We start from the raw sequence: 19,979 nt of genomic DNA, 5'->3' as shown, positions 1-19,979 counted from the left end.
CCAGTTAATCCCTAAACAAACAGAGTAAAAGGTGGTTCTGGTCCTTGGCAGCTGAGGAAGAAAGGGATTAAGGCCACTGTACTGGATCCTGAAAAGTGGCAAGATTAGAAATGGAGAAAGGGTAGGAGACACTGGGGAAGAGAGAAGAAGGTACATCTAATCACAAAGGGAACTCTGCTTTATCGATCAACTTTGATGCCAAACATCTCTTTATAGTAGCAAATCAACCCTTTATACTACTACAGGCTCTTCCAATAGGTCAGTGTCAATAATTAGACTTTCTTAGAAGTCTCCTTTCACTTTCATGCATTGGAGAAGGAAATGGCAACCGGCTCCAGTGTTCTTGCCTGGAGAATCCCAGGGACGGGGGAGCCTGATGGGCTGCCGTCTATGGGGTCGCACAGAGTCGGACACAACTGAAGCGACTTAGCAGCAGCAGCAGAAGTCTCCTAATCTGGTGCTTATTCTAGAGCTTCTGTTTTTCAAGAAGACTTCAACTTAATATTTACGCTTGCAAAAACAATCACACTATCACTGTTAGTTGAATCCGGTGCACTAGGAGCTAGACACTATAGAATGCATCATAAAGATATTTCTGATTTAATCACAGCAGCCCTGTTTGCTGGTGGCTGAGTAGCCAAGCTGTGTCCAACTCTTGAGACCCGATGGGCTGTGGCCCGTCAGGATCCTCTGTCCATGGGATTTTCCAAGTAAGAACACTGGAGTGGGTTGCCATTTCCTTCTCTTCTCGACCCAGGGATCAAACCCGGGGCTCCTGCATTGCAGGCAGATTCTTTACCGACTAAGCTATGAGGGAAGCCCCCTCTGTGGGGTGTGTGGTATCTATTCCATTTGACAGATCGGGAAACTGAGGCACAGAAAGGTCGTCCAGGTCACACAGCTAAATAACTATGGGTTAGAGGATTCTGACTCCTAGTGACGCTATGTGATTTTGTAAATACAGCGAAGAGTGTGACTTTCCCTTAACCTTTCTAGACTTTTCTCCCAGTCGAGGTTAGTGAACAAGGGGTCCCCCCCCCAAAAAAAACAACAACCGTTCCTTGGGATCCTTTGTGATTCTTCTAATAACTGTTTCTCCCTGAGTCAGACAAGCGGCAAACCTGTGGGAAGGGGCCGTGGGAAGGAGGTGAGAAGCCTTCACGGAGACCACCACCGGAATCCGGCTCCAGAACCTTCGCTCCCAGAGAGCTGGCCCCGGACAGCAGGCCGCGCGGAGGACGCGGGGAGGACACGGGTCCGCGCGTCGCTCGTCCTTCTCGGCGCCACCTGGGCCCCGCGCGCGGCCACCCAGCGCACCTCATCACGGCGGCACCGGGCGCAGGGAGCCGGCCGCCCTCGGCGGAGAGGGGCTCGGGGAGGGGAGGCGGCGGAGAGGGGCTCGGGGAGGGGAGGCGGCGGGGCGGGGCCGGTCTCGGAGTTCCCAGCCCGGGGCGTCACGGCTCCAGGTGCGCGTGCGGCGCGGGGCGGGCGTCCCCCGGGCGCCTCCCTCCTCCGCGCCATTCCCACCTCGGCCCGAGCCGTTCGGTCCGGCTCAGGGCTCCATTTTCTAGCGGAGGCCACACCTGGAGCCGCCCCTCTGGGCAGGGCGAGCGGCCGCCGCCGGGGAAGGGACCCTTGGGGCGGGGGCGCCGGGGAGGAGCCGGCGCGCGCGCGCGGGGACGCGGGGAGCTGGCGGCGGAGGCGCGATGGCGCGGGGCGCGGAGGGCGCGCTGCTGCTTTTCCTGGTAAGTGCGGGGAGCCTGCGGCACGGAGCCCCGGGCGGGCCGGGGCGGCGCTGGGCACGGGGCCCGCGCCTCGACCTGCCCGCTTCCGCCGGGGAAGGGCTGGCCCGCCCGGCGATCCCTCTTTGTGCCCCAAGGTGGGAGAGGGCCGGGCAGGCGGCCGCGAGCGGGGACCCTGCGGCTCCGCTGGGGCCGGGCGGCCGGTGGGAACCGGGCTGCCGTTCCGTTTCTCTTGCGGTCGCACACAGGCCCCAGCACGTTTCTGGATCTGCGATCTGCGGGTGCAGGGAGCCCTGAGGCGGGCACACCTTTCCTGGAGACCCGGGCTTTGTCCCGAGTCTCCTCCGACCGCAACATGGAGGCGGCGGCCGCGCCTACCTCCCCGGGCTCCCGCCGCTCGAGCGCGGCAGTGACCTGGGGAACACACCTGTATTCTGAGACTGCAGAAAGGGGCCCCAGAGAGTTTCTCTAATGTATTCTACAAAGTTTAGTTTTTTTCTTAAAGCCACGTTACGCTTCAAATCACCCACCTATAGCTAGAACTTAAAGTTCACAAAGTTGATGTTATAAAACATCGCCTAGTATTGAAGGTAATGAACATATGTAATCGTTTTAAGGTTTTGTTTTTTTTTTTTTTTTTCACTTTAAAAGATTACAGAAAGTCGACGTGCAGCGCAACAGTCAAATGGGGTTTTCGGAGGTTATTAAACTGGCAAACAATGTTCGCTCTCTAGATCTGCATTTCTTGTGCTTTACTTCTATACTCGGATTGGTTTTTAAATACATTTTTGTTTGTTGAGGGAATTGCGCATAATTAAAGGGTTTGGCTTCTCTGGTGGCTTAAACGGTAAAGAATCCGCCTGCAATTTAGGAGACCCTGGTCAGAAAGATCCCCTGGAGGACGGCATGGCAATCCACTCCAGTATTCTTGCCTAGAGAATCCCATGGATAGCGGAGCCTGGAGGACTGCAGTCCATGGGGTCGCAAAGAGTTGGACAGGACTGAGACGTACTTGACTCTGGAAGAGGCTTGCCAAATGGGTTTTGATAAAGTGACAGTTACCCTGCTAATATAGGTTTGCCTTCACCTTACAGAGACTTAAATGTGTGTTCAGAGAGATTAGGTACAAAATCATATTCTGTTTTCTTATATAATGGTAAAAATAAAAAAAATACAAGTACATTCTCTGTAGTAAAAGTTCTAACTTCCAAAAGATTGCCTTCTCTCTATCCCAGAATTACAATGAAGGAAGGACATTTTCCCCTTGTGGGTTTTATATGTATGTATTCATGTCAAAGTCGGACACAACTTACAGACTGAACAACAGCACACATATTTATCACATAAGAAGAAACATGGCTAATACAATCTAGGGATTTCAGTGAATTCTCACTTGTGAGCTGTTTAGGACCTGCAGATCTTTGTCACACCGTTTAATTTTCCTGCTTTTTATTTCATTTTGCCCAAGTCATTGAGGTCATTGAGGTGATGTTCAATTCAAGTTTATTTTGTTAGTAAAACTTTTCAAAGATAATTTGCAGTTTCCTTTCTGGCCTTCAGAATAACAGAGCAACTAGTTCCCACCTCATTGTATTTCCTAGCTAAAGGAAATTATCACGCTAGCATAGCACCTGGCTCAGTTTGAAGTTTAAATATTAAATCCTAGAAAAGAAATTGCCTTTATCCTCAAGTGGTATAACAAGCAGACCAATTAAAGTACATTTACAGAAAAATAGGTACATAACTTTGGCATATTTTTTACTCTAGCAGTTCAGTATTTTTTGTTTACTGGACATGAACTGACCCCCTCTTTAAAAAGTGATTATAACTAATTGAATAAGCAAAACTCTTGGACAGTGCTTTGTATTTTCTGTAGTACTTTAAATGATACGAATTTGAGTGTGTTTATGTTTGATCAAAGATCAGTGGGCAGTTCAGCATTTTGCCCCTGATGTGTTTGGAGTTGGAATTATAGATTTCAGGGAAGAATATTTGAGAAGCATCTATTCCAACAGAAGTAGTTCTCCAGGACACGGGTCTTTTATGGAAAGGAATATAAATTGTAGTGTCTGTGGGCCAGAGTTCAGTTGCAGATCACAGAATTCACTCTGGCTAGTTAAAGCAGGAAGGGCATTGTGTCCATTGCGTCCGTGTGACAAAGACTGAGGAAGCACTCCATTCTGAGCTATCAGTAATGGCTTCAGAGCCATCCAGCCAAGCCCAAGCACTTAGGGAACTGCTGCCTCTCCCGTGATTAGGAACCCACACTGCCACCCCACAATGTGAAAACAGACAAATCAGGGTGTTACTTCTGTTGCCAGCTCCAGAACCATGCCATGTTTGCTAGGATGTATAACACCGATATGTCCCAGGACCCTACATCTTGGCACTCAGGAATCTAATATGGATTTTACTAGATGGACCCTAGAGCTAGAGAAAGATGACTGCAAAGACCCAGCTCCATCCACATCTGTGCTTGCCAGCAAGAAGAGCAGACACACGGCTTCTGCTTCACTTCTTTCAAATCTCATGTAAATGCTGATTGTTCATGCTAGATCATACGCTGAACCTTAGCTTCTGAGTCTGTGATGTGTGGTCTCTAACTTTCTTCTGAAGTTCCGAGAGACAAACCAGAAGCAAGGTGCCAAGCGGCACTCACAGACCTAGCATACAAATAGAGCCCAACTCTGCTGTCAGATGGGAAACAGAAGCAATTTTGTAAATAAAGTCAGAGAACCTTTGCTTTCCATGAGTTCTTTACATGGGATCTACTGACTTCCAAATGGTCCATGGAGAGAATTCAGAAGGTCCTTAGACATGGCTGGGAATAAATTCCATGTCCAGTCTCGTTATCTAACTGAAATCTAGTATTCCTTTGAATTATGGATGTAGAAAAGACACTACAGTAGCATAGCCACAGCATAGCTTTAGGGCTTTCCTGGTGGCTCAGTGGTAAAGAATGTGCCTGCCAGTGCAGGAAAGGCAGGTTTGAACCCTGGGCTGGGAAGATCCCCTGAAGAAGGAAATGGCAACCCACTCCAGTATTCTTGCCTTGGAAATCCCATGGACAGAGGAGCCTGGTGACCTATAGTCCATGGGGTTGCAAGAGTCAGAAATAATTAAGCAACTAAACAACAGCAACAATTATATCAGGACTCACACTAGTGACCTCAACTTGGTTAAATCTGCAAAGACCTTGTTTCCAAATAAAGTCGTATTCTGATGTACTGGGGTTAAGACTTCAATATATCTTCTTTTAAGAGACATAATTTAACTTGTAACAAGTAGGTGTGACTACTTATAAATTATCAGTAACACTGGAGTTGTGCTTCAGATTCTAATATGCAAGTGGATGACAGATTTTAGAAGAAATTAAAATCTATGTGAGATGGTAAGTATTGAAGCTTATAAGAGTAAATTATCATATCCAGGGGCTTTTAGAAATGTATGATTTCACATCTGTTTTTGTCCCTAAAAATTAATGGGAAATGGCAACTGTTTAACAGAAATTTCTTTAGTTATAAAATTAGGGGAAATTACTTTGCAAAAAGACATGATAATTGAGTTTAAATTCTCCCTGATCATTGGAAATATCTGATGAGATAAATTAAATCCCCAAGGCTAAAGTCCAAAAGTATATATTGCTAGAAAATTTCACTTAGTTGTATCTGAGTCTTTGTGACCTCATGGACTGTAGCCTGCCAGGCTCCTCTGTTCATGGGATTTTTCAGGCAAGAATACTAGAGTGGGTTGCCATTTCCTCCTCCAGGGGACCTTCCTGACCCAGGGTTCAAACCCAGGTCTCCTGCATTGCAGGCAGGTTCTTTACTGTCTAAGCCATCAGGGAAGCCCTTATATATTTTCCAGTTAATTTAATTATCAGACAGGTATAAGAGTGAGAATTACCAGTCTAAATTTTGCAAAATAGTTTATTGATCAGTAATGCATACAAACATTTATATGATAAAGAAATTACACATTGAATAAGGGTTTGTATTTTTAAAACTGCCAAATTGCAGTAAAAATCAGAGACCTTAATTAAAAGTGTAAATGTACTTTAGATCAGTTTTAATATTTCTTAATAAACAGCAGCAACAACAAAAAATACAGCTGTTTCTATCTTTCAGTGTGCCAAAGATTTTAGCAGCTGATAACACTTTTCAAACATATAGCCCAAATATGATGGAAGATTATTTTCTTAGTTAAGTTTATCTTAAAGTTTCAGATGTATACCACATATTACATTGCACTGTTTTGTTGATTTCAAATTATTTTTTAAATTTTTTGAAATTTTTTATCATATGTAAAGCTTGGTGATTGGAGTTACAGAAGCTGGAACATCAAGATTTATACCATAGTCTAATGATAAGATGAACGATGCCCTCAAGAAAGTAAACTAGCTAAGAACTAACCACAGGTGACCCCAGTTAGCAGCTTCCTGCTCAGTCTAGACAATGTATCAGATGTTGGGAGATGAAGAAAACTCCAGAAGTGTTGTGCCCTCATGATGCTTACAGTCTGGTAAAAAAGTAAATGGGAAAACCCCAGGTGGTGATGCTAAAAAGAGTAATGATAACAGAACACATGGTGCCATGGAGCCTCCAGAAGGGGCCCTGGCACTGAGTGTCCAGCAAAGACCTGAGAGTAATTATAAATCATTAAGATGATACAAAGAGAAAAAGGGGGAAGAAGCTTCTAGGTAGAGAGAAGAGCTTATGCAAAGGCCTGAAGACAAGGGTGCATGGTTTCTTGAACAGAGTCCATGTAGCTGGAACACAGCAGGCAGGACAGAAGGACATGCAGAAAGATGAGCCTGCAGCCTTCTTGGTACCAAGGAAGCCTCAAAAGATCTATTGACAAGTGAGTGTTTTTAGGGAGGTGTTCAAATCATTAAGAAAATGGAGAGATGAATGTTGGTTGAGTTGGTCACGAAAGGGTGGAGAAAGAAGAGATTGTAGGCGACTCATTTTTGCCTCATTATTTAAAAAAAAAAGAGAGAGAGATCTTTCAGAATTTGGGAAGCTGTGATCTAAGGCTGGCAGAAAAGCCCAAGCAGTACAGTGGAGGGAGTGTGCAGCGTGGCAGGAGGCTTGGTTTGGGAACAAGGGACTTCCCAGGAGGCGCAGTGGCAAAGAATCTGCCTGCTGATGCAGCAAACACAGGAGACACAGGTTTGATCCCCGGGTCAGGAAGATCCCCTGGAGAAGGAAATGGCAACCCACTCCAGTATTCTTGCCTGGGATATCCCACGGACAGAGGAGCCTGATGGGCACAGAATGCTGCTGGTATTTACTACTCCAAAGGCAGGGTGCTAAACTTCCAGCAATCCACAGAACCTTCAAGAAAAAAGTTAGCCACTCAAAAAGACTTTGCCTATCAGAAATGCCAATAGCTCCCCCAGTGAGAAATGGTGATAGATTGTGAGAGATTCTCAGTAGGGATTCATCTTACCTCTTTTTAAAATGCAAATATCCTCTAGGCTGATTAAATTAAGCCTTGATACATTCATTTACTCATCAGGTATTGCTGAGCACCTACCTGCTCTGTGCCAAACACTTCCCTAGGTCTTGTCTCAAAATCACACCTTCATGGGAATGCCTTTCATCAGTCCAGCAGGTACTGCCTGGCTGATGGGAAAATGAGAGGGGAGATTTGGTTGGAGACAAGAAGTGAGAGGTCCAATTTTCCCTATTCTAAAATACCTCCATCCCGCTATTCTTCCAAGTTCCCTACGATACAAACTAAATTAACTGAAATAGATGGCCCATAAAGTGCCTCGTGTTAGAGATCCAGTCTCCTTCAGTTCAGTTCAGTCGCTCAGTCGTGTCGGACTCTTTGCGACCCCATGAATCGCAGCACGCCAGGCCTCCCTGTCCATCACCATCTCCCGGAGTTCACTCAGACTCATGTCCATCGAGTCCGTGATGCCATCCAGCCATCTCATCCTCGGTCGTCCCCTTCTCCTCCTGCCCCCAATCCCTCCCAGCATCAGAGTCCTTAGACCCCAAGAAATGGCACCAGTGGCCCAGCCCAGTCATCGTTATTTTTTTTCCTTATTTTTTAAAATTTATTTTTAATTGGAGGATAATTGCTTCCCAGTGTTGTGTTGGTTTCTGCCATACAACAGCGTATATCAGCCATAAGGATACATCCGTCCCCTCCCTCCTGAACCTCCTCCCACCCCCTCTAGGTTGTCACAGAGCACCGGGTTGAGTCCCCCGTGTTATACAGCAACCTCCCAACCTCCCGTTAGCTCTTTTGCATATGGTAATGTGTGTTTCATTGCTACTGTCTCAGTTGCCACTCTCATTCCCTCATGATGTCTGCAAACCCATTCTCTTCCCTCTATTCCTGCCCCGCAAATAGGTTCATCAGTCCCATCTTTCTAGATTCCACATATATACAGTAATATACAATATTTGGTTTTCTCTTTCTGACTTCTCTCTGTATAACAGGCTCCCAACCAATCAGCTCTTCTTTCAATTTCCTCCTTCCTTTGTTCGCATAGTACTCTGCCAGGGGTCTCTTCACCTCAGGGAGGTTGTCGTGGTTTTCCAACCCAGCACAGAAGGACATGCTGGACCTACGACCCACAGATGGGAGGCGGCACGTGGGCAGCGGCAGCAGTGGCTGGCGGGGTGCCCCCTGGGGACCCTGCGCGTGACCCCTGCCTCGCTGTGAGCCACAGCGCTGCACTGCCCAGTGTCTGCTGTCACCTCCCTACTCAAAGGAGGATGCTCAGGATGCTGCCTTAGCATCTCTGCAACCTGGGCTCTGAGAACTGCATCCTTCTAGCTACTCACACTTAAAATGTTGACACCATCTGCCGCCTTCTCCTAGCCTCCACACGCAGGGCATTGCCAGGGGTTCATGTGGTCCCCATAAAGACTCACCCCACCCATCCATCTGGGCGCCATGACCCCGTTCCCGGTCCTTACTGCATCTCCCTTGGCTTACTACCCTAACCCTCAAACCGTCTCCTGGCTCCCGCCCTGCAGTACTGCCAAAAAATCTCGAAGCTCTGAATGCATAGAATCCCTCTTTGGAAGTTCATTCTTACAGGATCTGTGAAGATCTTAGCACAAGGCTTTGTCCTTATTTTCTGCTCATATGGTCTGGCTGTCAAAATCCACCCTTTCTTCTTCTTTGCCCTTTCCTTGTTCTGACACCTACAGTCCTTAAAGCAGATTGTTTCCTTCCACCTCCTATCTGCTCCCTCCCCTCATCCTCTCCCAGAGTCTCTAGAGGAGATCCTTTCTGCCTTTTCTGAGCTCCCCAGAACTGTTTTTGCAGCTGCTATTCACACAATGAAGTTGTTCTACCTCTTATAGTAATGTTGGAGAAGGAAATGGCAACCCACTCCAATATTCTTGCCTGGGACATCCCAGGGATAGAGGAGCCTGGCGGGCTACAGTCCACGGGGTCGCAAAGCAAATAAACAACCTCCTCTTGTAGTAAAGTGTGTGTTAGTTGCTCAGTCGTGTCCACCTCTTTGCAGCCCTGTGGACTGTAGCCCACGAGGCTCCTCTGTCTGTGATATTCTCTAGGCAAGAATACTGGAGTGGGTAACCATTCTTTCTCCAGGGGATCGGCCTGACTCAGGGATCCAACCCCAGTCCCCTCCACTGCAGGCAGATTCTTTACTGTCTGAGCCACTAGGGAAACCCTATGTCTACTTTATCTCTCCTGACAAACTGAACCTCTTTGAAATAGAATTAGTGTACCATTTATCTATAAACTAGCTCAATGCCTTGGACACAGAAGAATCCTTTAAAAACCTAAGAGTTAATGTATCTTTCTATGTTTGGAAAAAGTTGGAATAATAATCTGACTTTCATTTGTTTAGAAGAAATCTTTAATGTCTGGATGGAGTGAGGGGTAAACTTTTGTTCGACTTGAACACATTCAGCAGTTACTAGCTGTGCTTCCACTGTGTGCCAACCTGCCTTCTAGATGCTTATGAGCAGCCCCATGATCGTGGAGCCTACAGTAGGGGAAAGGCAGGTGTAGGGAAAACAATTTGACGTTTCTGGAGCAGCCACTGTGTGCCTTTTCATACTGAACATGGGGTGCTCCAAAAATGTCAGATTCTTTTTGGATGAGATGGTTGGATGACATCACCGACTGAATGCATATGAGTTTGAGCAAGCTCTGGGAGATGGTGAAGGGGAGCCTGGCGTGCTGCAGTCCATGGAGACACAGAGTCGGACATGACTTAGCGACTGAACACCACCACCACCATGTGCCAGTAGTGGGATTTGGTGATTGTTGTTAATGCATGAAGCTGGGGAGAGCCCAGGTACCCCCGACACCAAATGCCTCTCTGTCAAGCCAAAGGTGAGATCACCACCTCCACTGTAGCAGCTTCCTATAGTTAGTTAGACCACCACCTCCAAAATAAGCAGTTTCCCATAGTTAGTCATATGAAAGACCTGAATTTATGGAATTACATAATTGGTTTAGTTTCGTTACAAGATAGAATCATTCAAGAAAGGGGAAAAAAAGGAGAAACATACATTGAAATTTGCCTAATTTCACTGTCTTGCAGAAGTATTCTCACCGCTTTCTAAAACCATTGCTTTTCACTGTTGCGTTTTGCCAGTTTGCTTATTTGAAGTCAATTGAAAAGCCTGTTTTCCACTTTGGACCTTGGAGACAGTTGTTGGGCTGCTGCTAAGTCGCTTCAGTCGTGTCCGACTCTGTGCCACCCCATAGACGGCAGCCCACCAGGCTCCGCCGTCCCTGGGGTTCTCCAGGCAAGAACACTGGAGTGGGTTGTGCTGTTGGGCAGTTTTTGGCAATTCCTGCAGTTTGATTCACTGACAGAGCAGTGCCATCTAGTGATGTAAAAGGAAAACTTGAAGCTCTTGGTTTTTTTAAGCTTCTGGGCAGGAGGGGTCAGGGGGAATCTGGTTTTCTCCATTCTATTTTTAGTGTCATTTTCAGGAGTACATTGCAGCCTAAAGGTCCAAATAGCCTGTCACTTATGTCTGAGCAATTATGTATTATATAGATATATCTGAAAAGATGCATTATACAGGTTTCCTTATATTGTGCTGATTCTCAAAGCATTTGTAGCAACTATAGAAAACACCAATACAATGGTAGATAAAATATTTCAAAAATGATAAATTCTCAGGATCAGTAAAACGTAAGCCAGAAGAAGAGAGATGAATCAGGAGAAAGGTGTGAACACCGTTTAAGGCAATCTTGTAGTCTATTTGATTACTGCTTGTGAAGTGGAAAATCTTGTGATGGGAATAATTCAGTTGCTGAATGTCCTTATTTGGAATATACTATTGCATGCATCTCTGTAATTAAGGGCTCCTTATCCAGGCTGTGAATTATGCAGGCTCTCCTTCTCATTCCCCTGCTACTCTGTGATTTTACACAGTTGATTTCACAAGTGTGGTCCCTAGACCAGCAGCATCAGCGTTACCTGGAAACTTGTGCAGGAAATGCAGATTTTTATACCCCACTCCAGACCTGGGTGTGTGCATGCTAAGTTGCTTCATTCCTGTCCAACTCTTTGCGATCATATGGTCCATAGTCTGCCAGCCTTCTCTGTCCATGGGATTCTCCAGGCAAGAATATTGGAGTGGGGTTGCAGTGCCCTCCTCCGCAGGATCTTCCCAACCCAGGGATGGAACCCGAGTCTCCTATGTCTCCTGCATTGGCAGGTGGGTTCTTTACCACCGCGCCACTTGGGAAGCCTCATCCCAGACCTACTGAATCAGAAACTGCTTTTATGCGGCCCGGGAGTCTTCTGTTTTAACAAGATGATTCACATGCCACTCATTCTTGAGAATCACTGCTTATTAACATCCCTCTTGGAAAATAATTGGGAATGGAAAAGAAAGTTAAATATTAAAAAGCATATTTAGATATTTGTTAGTAACTCTAATTTTTTTAAGATGTTTTAGAGGCCAAGGAAATTGACACTAAATAAAATAATGTTGGCTTTTTGGGATCTTCAGTTTGTCTATGCCAAGTTAAAAATAGGAGCTGTCCAAGATTATACAACTTCCCTTGAAATGACAGTTTGCAACATGATCTAACAACTCAAGTGTAGCACAGCATTGTTAACTCTCTGTTTTAAAATTCTTGGTGTCATAAGAAACATTTATGTTTTCCCTTGGACTCTCAAGGAGATCAAACCAGTCAATCCTAAAGGAACTCAGTCCTGAATATTCATGGGAAGGACTGATGCAGAAGCTAAAGCTCCAATACTTTGGCCACCTGATGCAAAGAACTGATTCATTTGAAAAGACCCTGATGCTGGGAAAGATTGAAGGCAGGAAGAGAAGGGGATGACAGAGGATGAGATAGTTGGATGGCATCACCAACTTGAGGAACGGGAGTTTGAGCAAGTTCTGGGAGTTGGTGATGGACAGAGAAGCCTGGCGTGCTGCAGTCCATGGGGTCGCAAAGTCAACCCAACTGAGCAACTGAACTGAACTGATCAGAGGAAACAAACAAATGGCATCCATGGCCTTTATTTATCTCATTTTATTTCCCTTAAATTATTTTAGCCAAAGCTGAAAACTCTTTAAGAACGGGTTGGGTGTAAGCCAGGGACCCTAAAGGCAGTTTCTGATTCTGCCTTGTGTTCAAAGGAAGGAAACAGAATTTGTAAAACACTTGGCCTGGTTGGAAGGGTGGATAAGAAAGGGAAGTAACAGGTGTTTCTGTGACTGTCGGGTGGTGGGGATGAGATGGAAGAGCAGCAGCAGGCATGTCAGGTCACCTCTATTTGGGTCCCCAAACTTCATCCATTGACCACCATTCTAAAGCAGGCTACAGTTCTTTCTGGCTGAATGGAAATAATAAGCCATTATAATGCCTCAAAGTTAAAACAATATTTTAAACTTCTTTGTACTCCTCTACATCTCATCTGCAATAAGTTATTGATTAGTCTGAGATATTAAAGTTTAAATGGTCACTTAACCAGACTCAGGAAGCAACAGTTAGAACTGGACATGGAACAACAGACTGGTTCCTAACAGGAAAAGGAGTACGTCAAGGCTGTATATTGTCACCCTGCTTATTTAACTTATATGCAGAGTGCATCATGAGAAACGCTGGGCTGGAAGAAGCACAAGCTGGAATCAAGATTGCCTGGAGAAATAATAACCTCAGATATGCAGATGACACCACCCTTATGGCAGAAAGTGAAGAGGAACTAAAAAGCTTCTTGATGAAAGTGAAAGAGGAGAGCAAAAAAGTTGGCTTAAAGCTCAACATTCAGAAAACAAAGATCATGGCTTCTGGTCCCATCACTTCATGGGAAATAGATGAGGAAACAGTGGAGACAGTGTCAGACTTTATTTTTTTGGGCTCCAAAATCACTGCAGATGGTGATTGCAGCCATGAAATTAAAAGACACTTACTCTTGGAAGGAAAGTTATGACCAACCCAGATAGCATATTCAAAAGCAGAGACATTATTTTGCCAACAAAGGTCTGTCTAGTCAAGGCTATGGTTTTTCCTATGGTCATGTATGGATGTGAGAGTTGGACTGTGAAGAAAGGTGAGCACTGAAGTATTGAGGCTTTTGAACTGTGGTGTTGGAGAAGACTCTTGAGAGTCCCTTGGACTGCAAGGAGATCCAACTGGTCCATTCTAATGGAGATCAGTCCTGGGTGTTCTTTGGAAGGACTGATGCTAAAGCTGAAACTCCAATACTTTGGCCACCTCATGCGAAGAGTTGACTCATTGGAAAAGACTCTGATGTTGGGAGGGATTAGGGGCAGGAGGAGAAGGGGACGACAGAGGATGAGATGGCTGGATGACATCACTGACTCGATGGACGTGAGTCTGAGTGAACCCTGGGAGTTGGTGATGGACAGGGAGGCCTGGCGTGCTGCGATTCATGGGGTCGCAAAGAGTCGGGCACGACTGAGCCACTGAACTGAACTGAACTAACCATAGACTCAAAGAATCAACAGAAAGCTTAAAAATCATCTGCTTAAGGCCAATAGTCTATTAGCCAGGAGCAGCTGTCATCCAATGACTTGGAAGTCCTCCTGGGTTCTGTTTGTTAAACTTGTCCTCCAGGGTTCTGTTTGTTAAGCTCATCAAGGTGACTTCAGAAAAGGAAGTCTTTTCTAAAGGTGCCGACCTTGGGAACAAAGAGGCATTGATTGCAAAACTGACCTTCCCCCATTCCTTTGCACACACACATACGCACACACACACAAAAAAAAAAAAACAATTATTTTCTTTCCAGTTACCAAGAAGGCCAGTTTTTACAAGATGCATAGGTTCTTCTAATGATAGATTTTTTTTTTCCTAAATCAGTAAATTGGGAATCTTTTGAAGGATGTGTCTGGTTCATCTAAAAACACTATTTGTTTGGCTACAGAAACTAGAAGCTTACTTTTCTTCTTCAGTCTTAAATGCTGAAGGCATGTCATATATGTGACATTTTTCAATCACCAAGTTCCTTGTGAGGAAAAAAAAAAAAAGAGTTACAGATTTCATAGTTGAGAGAAACCATAGTGTCCGCTTTGTCCAGACATCCTTCTAATGCTTGAAATCCTTTCATACCATCCCCACAGGGCATCACTCAAACTGACAGAACTGAAACTATTCAAAGAGAAGTGGGAAGGGTAGAAATGCGGGACAGAAGACAGCGTGTATCAGTTACTCCATTTGTATTGTCTGCACCAGTTTGGAAATTTCCATCAATTCATGGTCCTCCAGAACTTGTATGACCTTCTTGACCCTAGTTATTGGGGTAACTTCGAATTAGAAACACGTGGTCTAAGTTAGGGTTTCTGAAGCTTGGCACTTTGCCATTTAGAGCCAGAGAGAGCCGTGTTGGCAGAGGGGCTGTCCTGTGCATCGCAGGAGGTTGAGCAACTTCTCTGGTCTCTTCTTCCCAATAGTTGTCAGTAGCACTCACTTCCTCTTCTTCCCCCCCACAACCACCCCCCCCCCCCCGCCCCCAACACAGAACTCTGCTTCGATGAGCAAAAACGTCTCCAGACTTTACCAAATATCCCAGGTGTCCACAGGGAGGTGGGGGCAGGTTTGGGGTGTGTGTGCACCAAATCTCCCCCAACTGAGAACTACTGTTCGAACTTAAGAGTGTGTGCTGTGAGGTGCAAGCCCTAAGGAAACGTCCAAACCATCTCCTTTAGGAAGGAGTAGTTGGGCTGCCATCTATGGGGTCGCACAGAGTCGGACACAACTGAAGCGACTTAGCAGCAGCAGCAGTTAAGATTTCAGCCATCTCCTTAGTCACGCAGAGTTCCACAGTTGACAAAACGTTGGTACAGGTCTCTTGGGGTTTTTGTACCATAACTGTGGAGCAAATATCTCAGTCTGTCACCTCTTTATTAAGTGTCTGTGAAAATAGGCTACTGCAGTCGATGGTTCTAAAACGCAAATAGCAGAACTATTAGGTTGATTCCAAGAAACCCTCAGTTTTAAATGTTAGTCGCTCGGTTGTCGGTCATGCCTGACTTTGTGACCCCATGGACGGTAGCCCACCAGCCTCCTCTGTCCATGGAGTTCTTCCGGCAAGAATACTGGAATGGATTGCAATTTCCTTCTCCAGGGAATCTTCCCCACCCAGGGATCAAACCCCAGGTCTCCTGCTTTGCAGGCTGATTCTTTACCAGAGCCCCCAGGGGCTTCAAAATCTATTTTGGTAAGTTTTTAAGGAAGCATACTGAATTACTGGATTTTCACAAATTGAGCCTACCACGTAAACAGCAGCCAGATAAGAAATATAACCAGCACCGTGACACCATTTGCACCGACTCCCTCCCCCTAGCAGCACCGCTATGGTGCTCTCTCACACTCCTGGCCTGGCTGTTCCTTTTGCAGGGCTCTGCCTGACTTGCTGTCTCATCCCATTCCAGTCTCTCTAAAGATATAACCTCTGAGAGCCTCCCTGAAGTCCTAAATCCTCTCTACCACCCTGAACTTGCTTGAATTTTCCTTACAGCTCTTATTATCACACCCTATTTGTGTCCATCTTCCCAACATGTAAGAATCCAAGAGGACAGAAACACTAATTTAGCATATGGTGGGAGCTTGGAAAATTAAAGGCATGGTTAAATCCAAATTTCTGAAATTTTAAGGTGAGAAAAATTCATTCAAGTCTTAGAAATGAGGAAATAGCATCATAATTCTATTCATTGAGTGCCTGCTATGTGCCAGTCATTGCAATAAGTACATGTATGTATTATTTCTTTTACTTTTATAATAACTGCAAAATGGATGTTATTAGGCTGCTTTCAGATATAAGTACCAAAAGCCAGCTAAAAGATTAAATAAAAAGAATACTTATTATCTCATAAGAAATGGTCCAGAGATAGGGGCTGGTTCCATATTTGAGCAGTCCTGTAACTCAAAGATGTTATGGTTTCAGTTTGGCTTCTCTGCCATCTTATAAGCTTTCTGCTCATGGCCACAGGTGGCCCTCGCCATTCCAAATATCACATCCTTGCTCAGCAGTCTCCCGAAGCAGGTACAAAGAGAGGCTGTGCATTTGTTTTTTTCTTATCAGAGGGAAGAATCTTCTTCTGGAAGCTCCTTGATATCTCATTGGCTGAATTCTCTTACATGCTGTTATAAACGTAATGTTTGTGTCCTAACCCAAATTCATATGCGGAAGCCCTAACTTCCAATGTGATAGCATTTGAGGGTGGGGGCTTTGGGAGGTAATTAGGTTTAGATGAAACTTTTTGCTACTGTAAATAATTAAAACAGCCTCTAGTAATAACAAAGTTCAGAAGAAAAGCCCTATCTTTATGCCCTCTCCTAAAAAGAGGCGCGGAGACTGGAAACAAGATTGTAAGGTACTACACCTACACACCCAGATCTTGGCTTCTGAATACCATTCAGTATTAGAAATCAAGGCTTCCTGATGAAATGGTTCATTCTAAAGCTGGGACAGAGAAAATACCAGATGGATCTGGAATATCTAGTAATACTAGACAGTAAGAAAGAGTTCAAATACCAACGCTTGGGGACGTATCAGAGGGACATAGAATTTAACCATCAAGATCTTCCAGTGGCCACAGCTGGAACTATTGGAACACCAAAATAAATAAAATAGTGTTGGATTATAACCCACAGAGTAACATCAATATGCATGAGTCCAAGCTGATAAAAATGATTGAATTAGTAAATGAGTGAGAGAAAAAGAGACAAATCTTTCTCACAAAAGAATTCCAAACAACAAGCATAGATTCCCAGCGCCTGTGAAGCAGAGCTTAACCTCTCTCCTCCGGCATATGGCCGTTCAGCATCTCCACTCTGAGGTGAGCTCGACTTAATGACTCACTTCAAAGAATACAGCACGTGAAGGGAGAGTCGCCGCTTTACAGAGGAGAAACCTACAAAGGCTGCTTTGACAAATACTGTCGCGTGGGTATCACGCACCCCAATATGCTGTGATGAAAAGGGCACTTCACCACCACTCTGTGGTATTCTTTACAAAAACACACCGTAAGAAGATACTCTGCAGGATAATTGGCCAGAGTCAAGGCCTCAAAGCGGTCAAGGTCATAAACAAGGAAAGCCTGAAAATGGTCACAGACTAGAGTGGATTAAGGAAGCATGACAACTTCCTGCAACATGGGGCATTAATGGAGGAAATGCTGAAATCTGAAGTGTGGAGTTTAGTTAGCCGTGCCAATGTTGAGCTCTTAGGACTGAAGTATGGAGTTTAGTTAACTGTACCAATGTTGAGCTCTTAGTTTTGACAAATGTACCACAGTTATTTAAAATGTTAACTTTAGGGGAAAATGAATAAAGGCACTCGGCACTCTCTCTACAATATTTGTGTAAATCTACAAATACCCCTGAGTTAAAAATTCAGTTAAAAAGAAATGGGTGAGGAAACCAATACTGTATGTCAGATAATACTTCAATTAAAGAATTTAGGGAAATTCTCAAAAATCAAATGCTGCAATGGCAGAAGCATGTAACAACAGTAAAAAGTAAGTGGGATAAAACCCCTTGAGAAGCAATGGGCAATGAAAAAAACAAAGTGTACGCTAGACAGCTGTTGAAACTGGTTATGCGTATGTTCATTGTCCTGTTAACTCTGCTTTTGTATATATAGTCATAGCGCATCTTACTCCATATCTGTGAGTTCTGTATCCGAAGTTCTCCATTCACAGTGATGAGTAAATTGCAATGTAAACATTTTAAGCAGTTAAAAATAAGTAAATTCATGAAATAAAAGATTCTCTGCTTTCAAGATAATTAGCAATCAAGCGTGACAAAGCTTCTTGGGTCAACAACTGAGATAATAATGAATAGGTGAGCTTTGTTGTCTGTATCCCTCAATGAATGAATGATGTTGTATATTGCAGCTCTACAACTTTTGCTACTCAAAGTGCGGTTCAAGAACCTGCAACATAGGCATCATCTGAGAGCTGGTTAGAAATGCCAAGGGTAAAGCTTAAATTCAGGCATATTGAAATGAAGTCTTCATTTTAACAAGAACCCCAGTGAACAAAATACAGATTAAAACTTAAGAAGCACTGCTTATAGTCATGTGGTTTTCTACATTTCTTAACAAGTAACATTTGAAAAGGTACACTCCAATAAAAAATGAAAATACTTTTATAAAGAGTTTACATGTGACTTGAAAACTATGAACTGCCCCCCTTTACTTATATCCTGGAATATATATTTGGTCAGAATAACATTTATGTAAAGTTACATATAATATCACACCTTTGCTAGCCCCAATAAGATTCTAGGGAAGAATAAAAGTGGCGAATATATTACCTGGGCAACTCCTCAGGAGAGTTTGTTCAGAGAAAACAGTAGTTAGGAGACTGGGCAAGAAATGTATCACATTTTAAGAATGTCCCCTGATGATGTGACAATGAGGAACCCTGAATCTCATCCCTATTCTTTCCCTTCGAAAATACCCACCAGAGGAACATGCAGAGAGGAGTAATCCATTCAGCATTGCTTTCCCTTTTTTGTTACATCACACCACCTTTGAAAGTACATAATTTGGGGAGCATGACTTTGGTTAGAGGTATCTCTAGCCATTGCTAGCTGGTAAACTAGTAACAAGATGAGGAAGAGATAATATTCTGACTATAAAATAGAAAATTAGCCACAGTTGTTCATCTGCACAAGAGAAACTCATACTACAGGCTGAACACTATCCTTAAGTACCTCTTTGCCAAGTGGAAACAAGAACACGTACTACAAGGTAGAGGAAAGAAAGGAAAATGAAAGATCAATGTGTAGAACAGACCCTGCGAGACGCTTCAAAAGGATGTAAGCGAAAGAGACTTAGGAATTTTAGGGAAAGCCCTGCTTTCCATGATGTACCCATCAAGGCTTCATGGATCCATGTGACCTGAGATGCCACATTAAAAAAAAAGCAGGAAAGCCTGAGAAAAATCCAAATTTAAGACAGATTACAAAGAATACATAAACAGCAGGTGAGGACGTAAAGGCAATAAATACAGATTTCAGTTTGGAATTATAGTGGAATCGGGATATGGAACAGTAGATTAAATGTTGGCAGAAACAAGGAAAAGTTCTGATTATTTTTAAGATGGTGAAGATCTAAATATGTTTGGCCATTATTGGTGAAGGAAATAAACATTTGATTAGCAAATGAAGTAGCAAATCCAGGTAAAAGATAAGTGGAAGGAATAAGGTTCTTGAGAAGGTAAATGTGGGAGAGTAGGTGGAAAAGTTGCAAATAAAGCACACAGGTGATGGTTAACCTTGAAAAGGCATTAGGACGGCTCTTCCTTAGGGAAAGAAGGGAAGGAGAGGGAAATCGGAGATACAATCCATCAGATAAAATGTGGGGTCATTTCCTAAGAGTGAGTGGGCTCAGGAATGTGGTCAGTGTGAGGAATGCAATACAAGATAGGCACACTGTTGAGAATGAAGGAGATGCTCACAGACAGGATGTCTGCACAACAGAACTCTTCTGAACAAACATAAACATACCCTGGAAACATCACTGCTGTGAAGGAAGCATGGATGTGTGGCGGGTCCCTTCAGCCTCTATGGCCCTTCCCAGCAATGTTGCCAATACAAGGTCCAAGAGAATCATAGTTAGGCTTCCAGAGTTGGGGAAAAAGTGAGGCCAGAATATTAGAACAGCAAGAGACTGAGAATCCCTGAGTCATAGACAACAACTTTGGAATGGGTGCAGCCATGTGCTAGCATTGTCCAACAGAATTGTCTGCAATGATGGAAGTGTTCTTAAGCCTCTTACCTCATGTGGCA

The 19,979-nt window shown here is 44.3% G+C and overlaps 1 protein-coding gene across 1 annotated transcript in view; it reads left to right on the top strand.

Annotated features, from left to right (window-relative positions):
• Positions 1–1,458: 1,458 nt before the first annotated feature.
• DSG2 (desmoglein 2) overlaps positions 1,459–19,979 on the top strand; it is a 51,640-nt gene continuing 33,119 nt past the window's right edge. The window contains exon 1 of the mRNA XM_069568947.1: positions 1,459–1,745. Coding sequence (XP_069425048.1) covers positions 1,707–1,745 — 39 coding nt within the window. The 5' untranslated portion in view covers positions 1,459–1,706. The remainder of the gene's footprint in view (positions 1,746–19,979) is intronic.

Source organism: Ovis canadensis, chromosome 23 (assembly GCF_042477335.2).
Source record: "Ovis canadensis isolate MfBH-ARS-UI-01 breed Bighorn chromosome 23, ARS-UI_OviCan_v2, whole genome shotgun sequence".
NCBI classification, from domain to species: Eukaryota; Metazoa; Chordata; class Mammalia; order Artiodactyla; family Bovidae; genus Ovis; species Ovis canadensis.
Note: the sequence above shows the minus strand (reverse complement) of the source record. Positions and strands in the feature narration are given on the sequence as shown.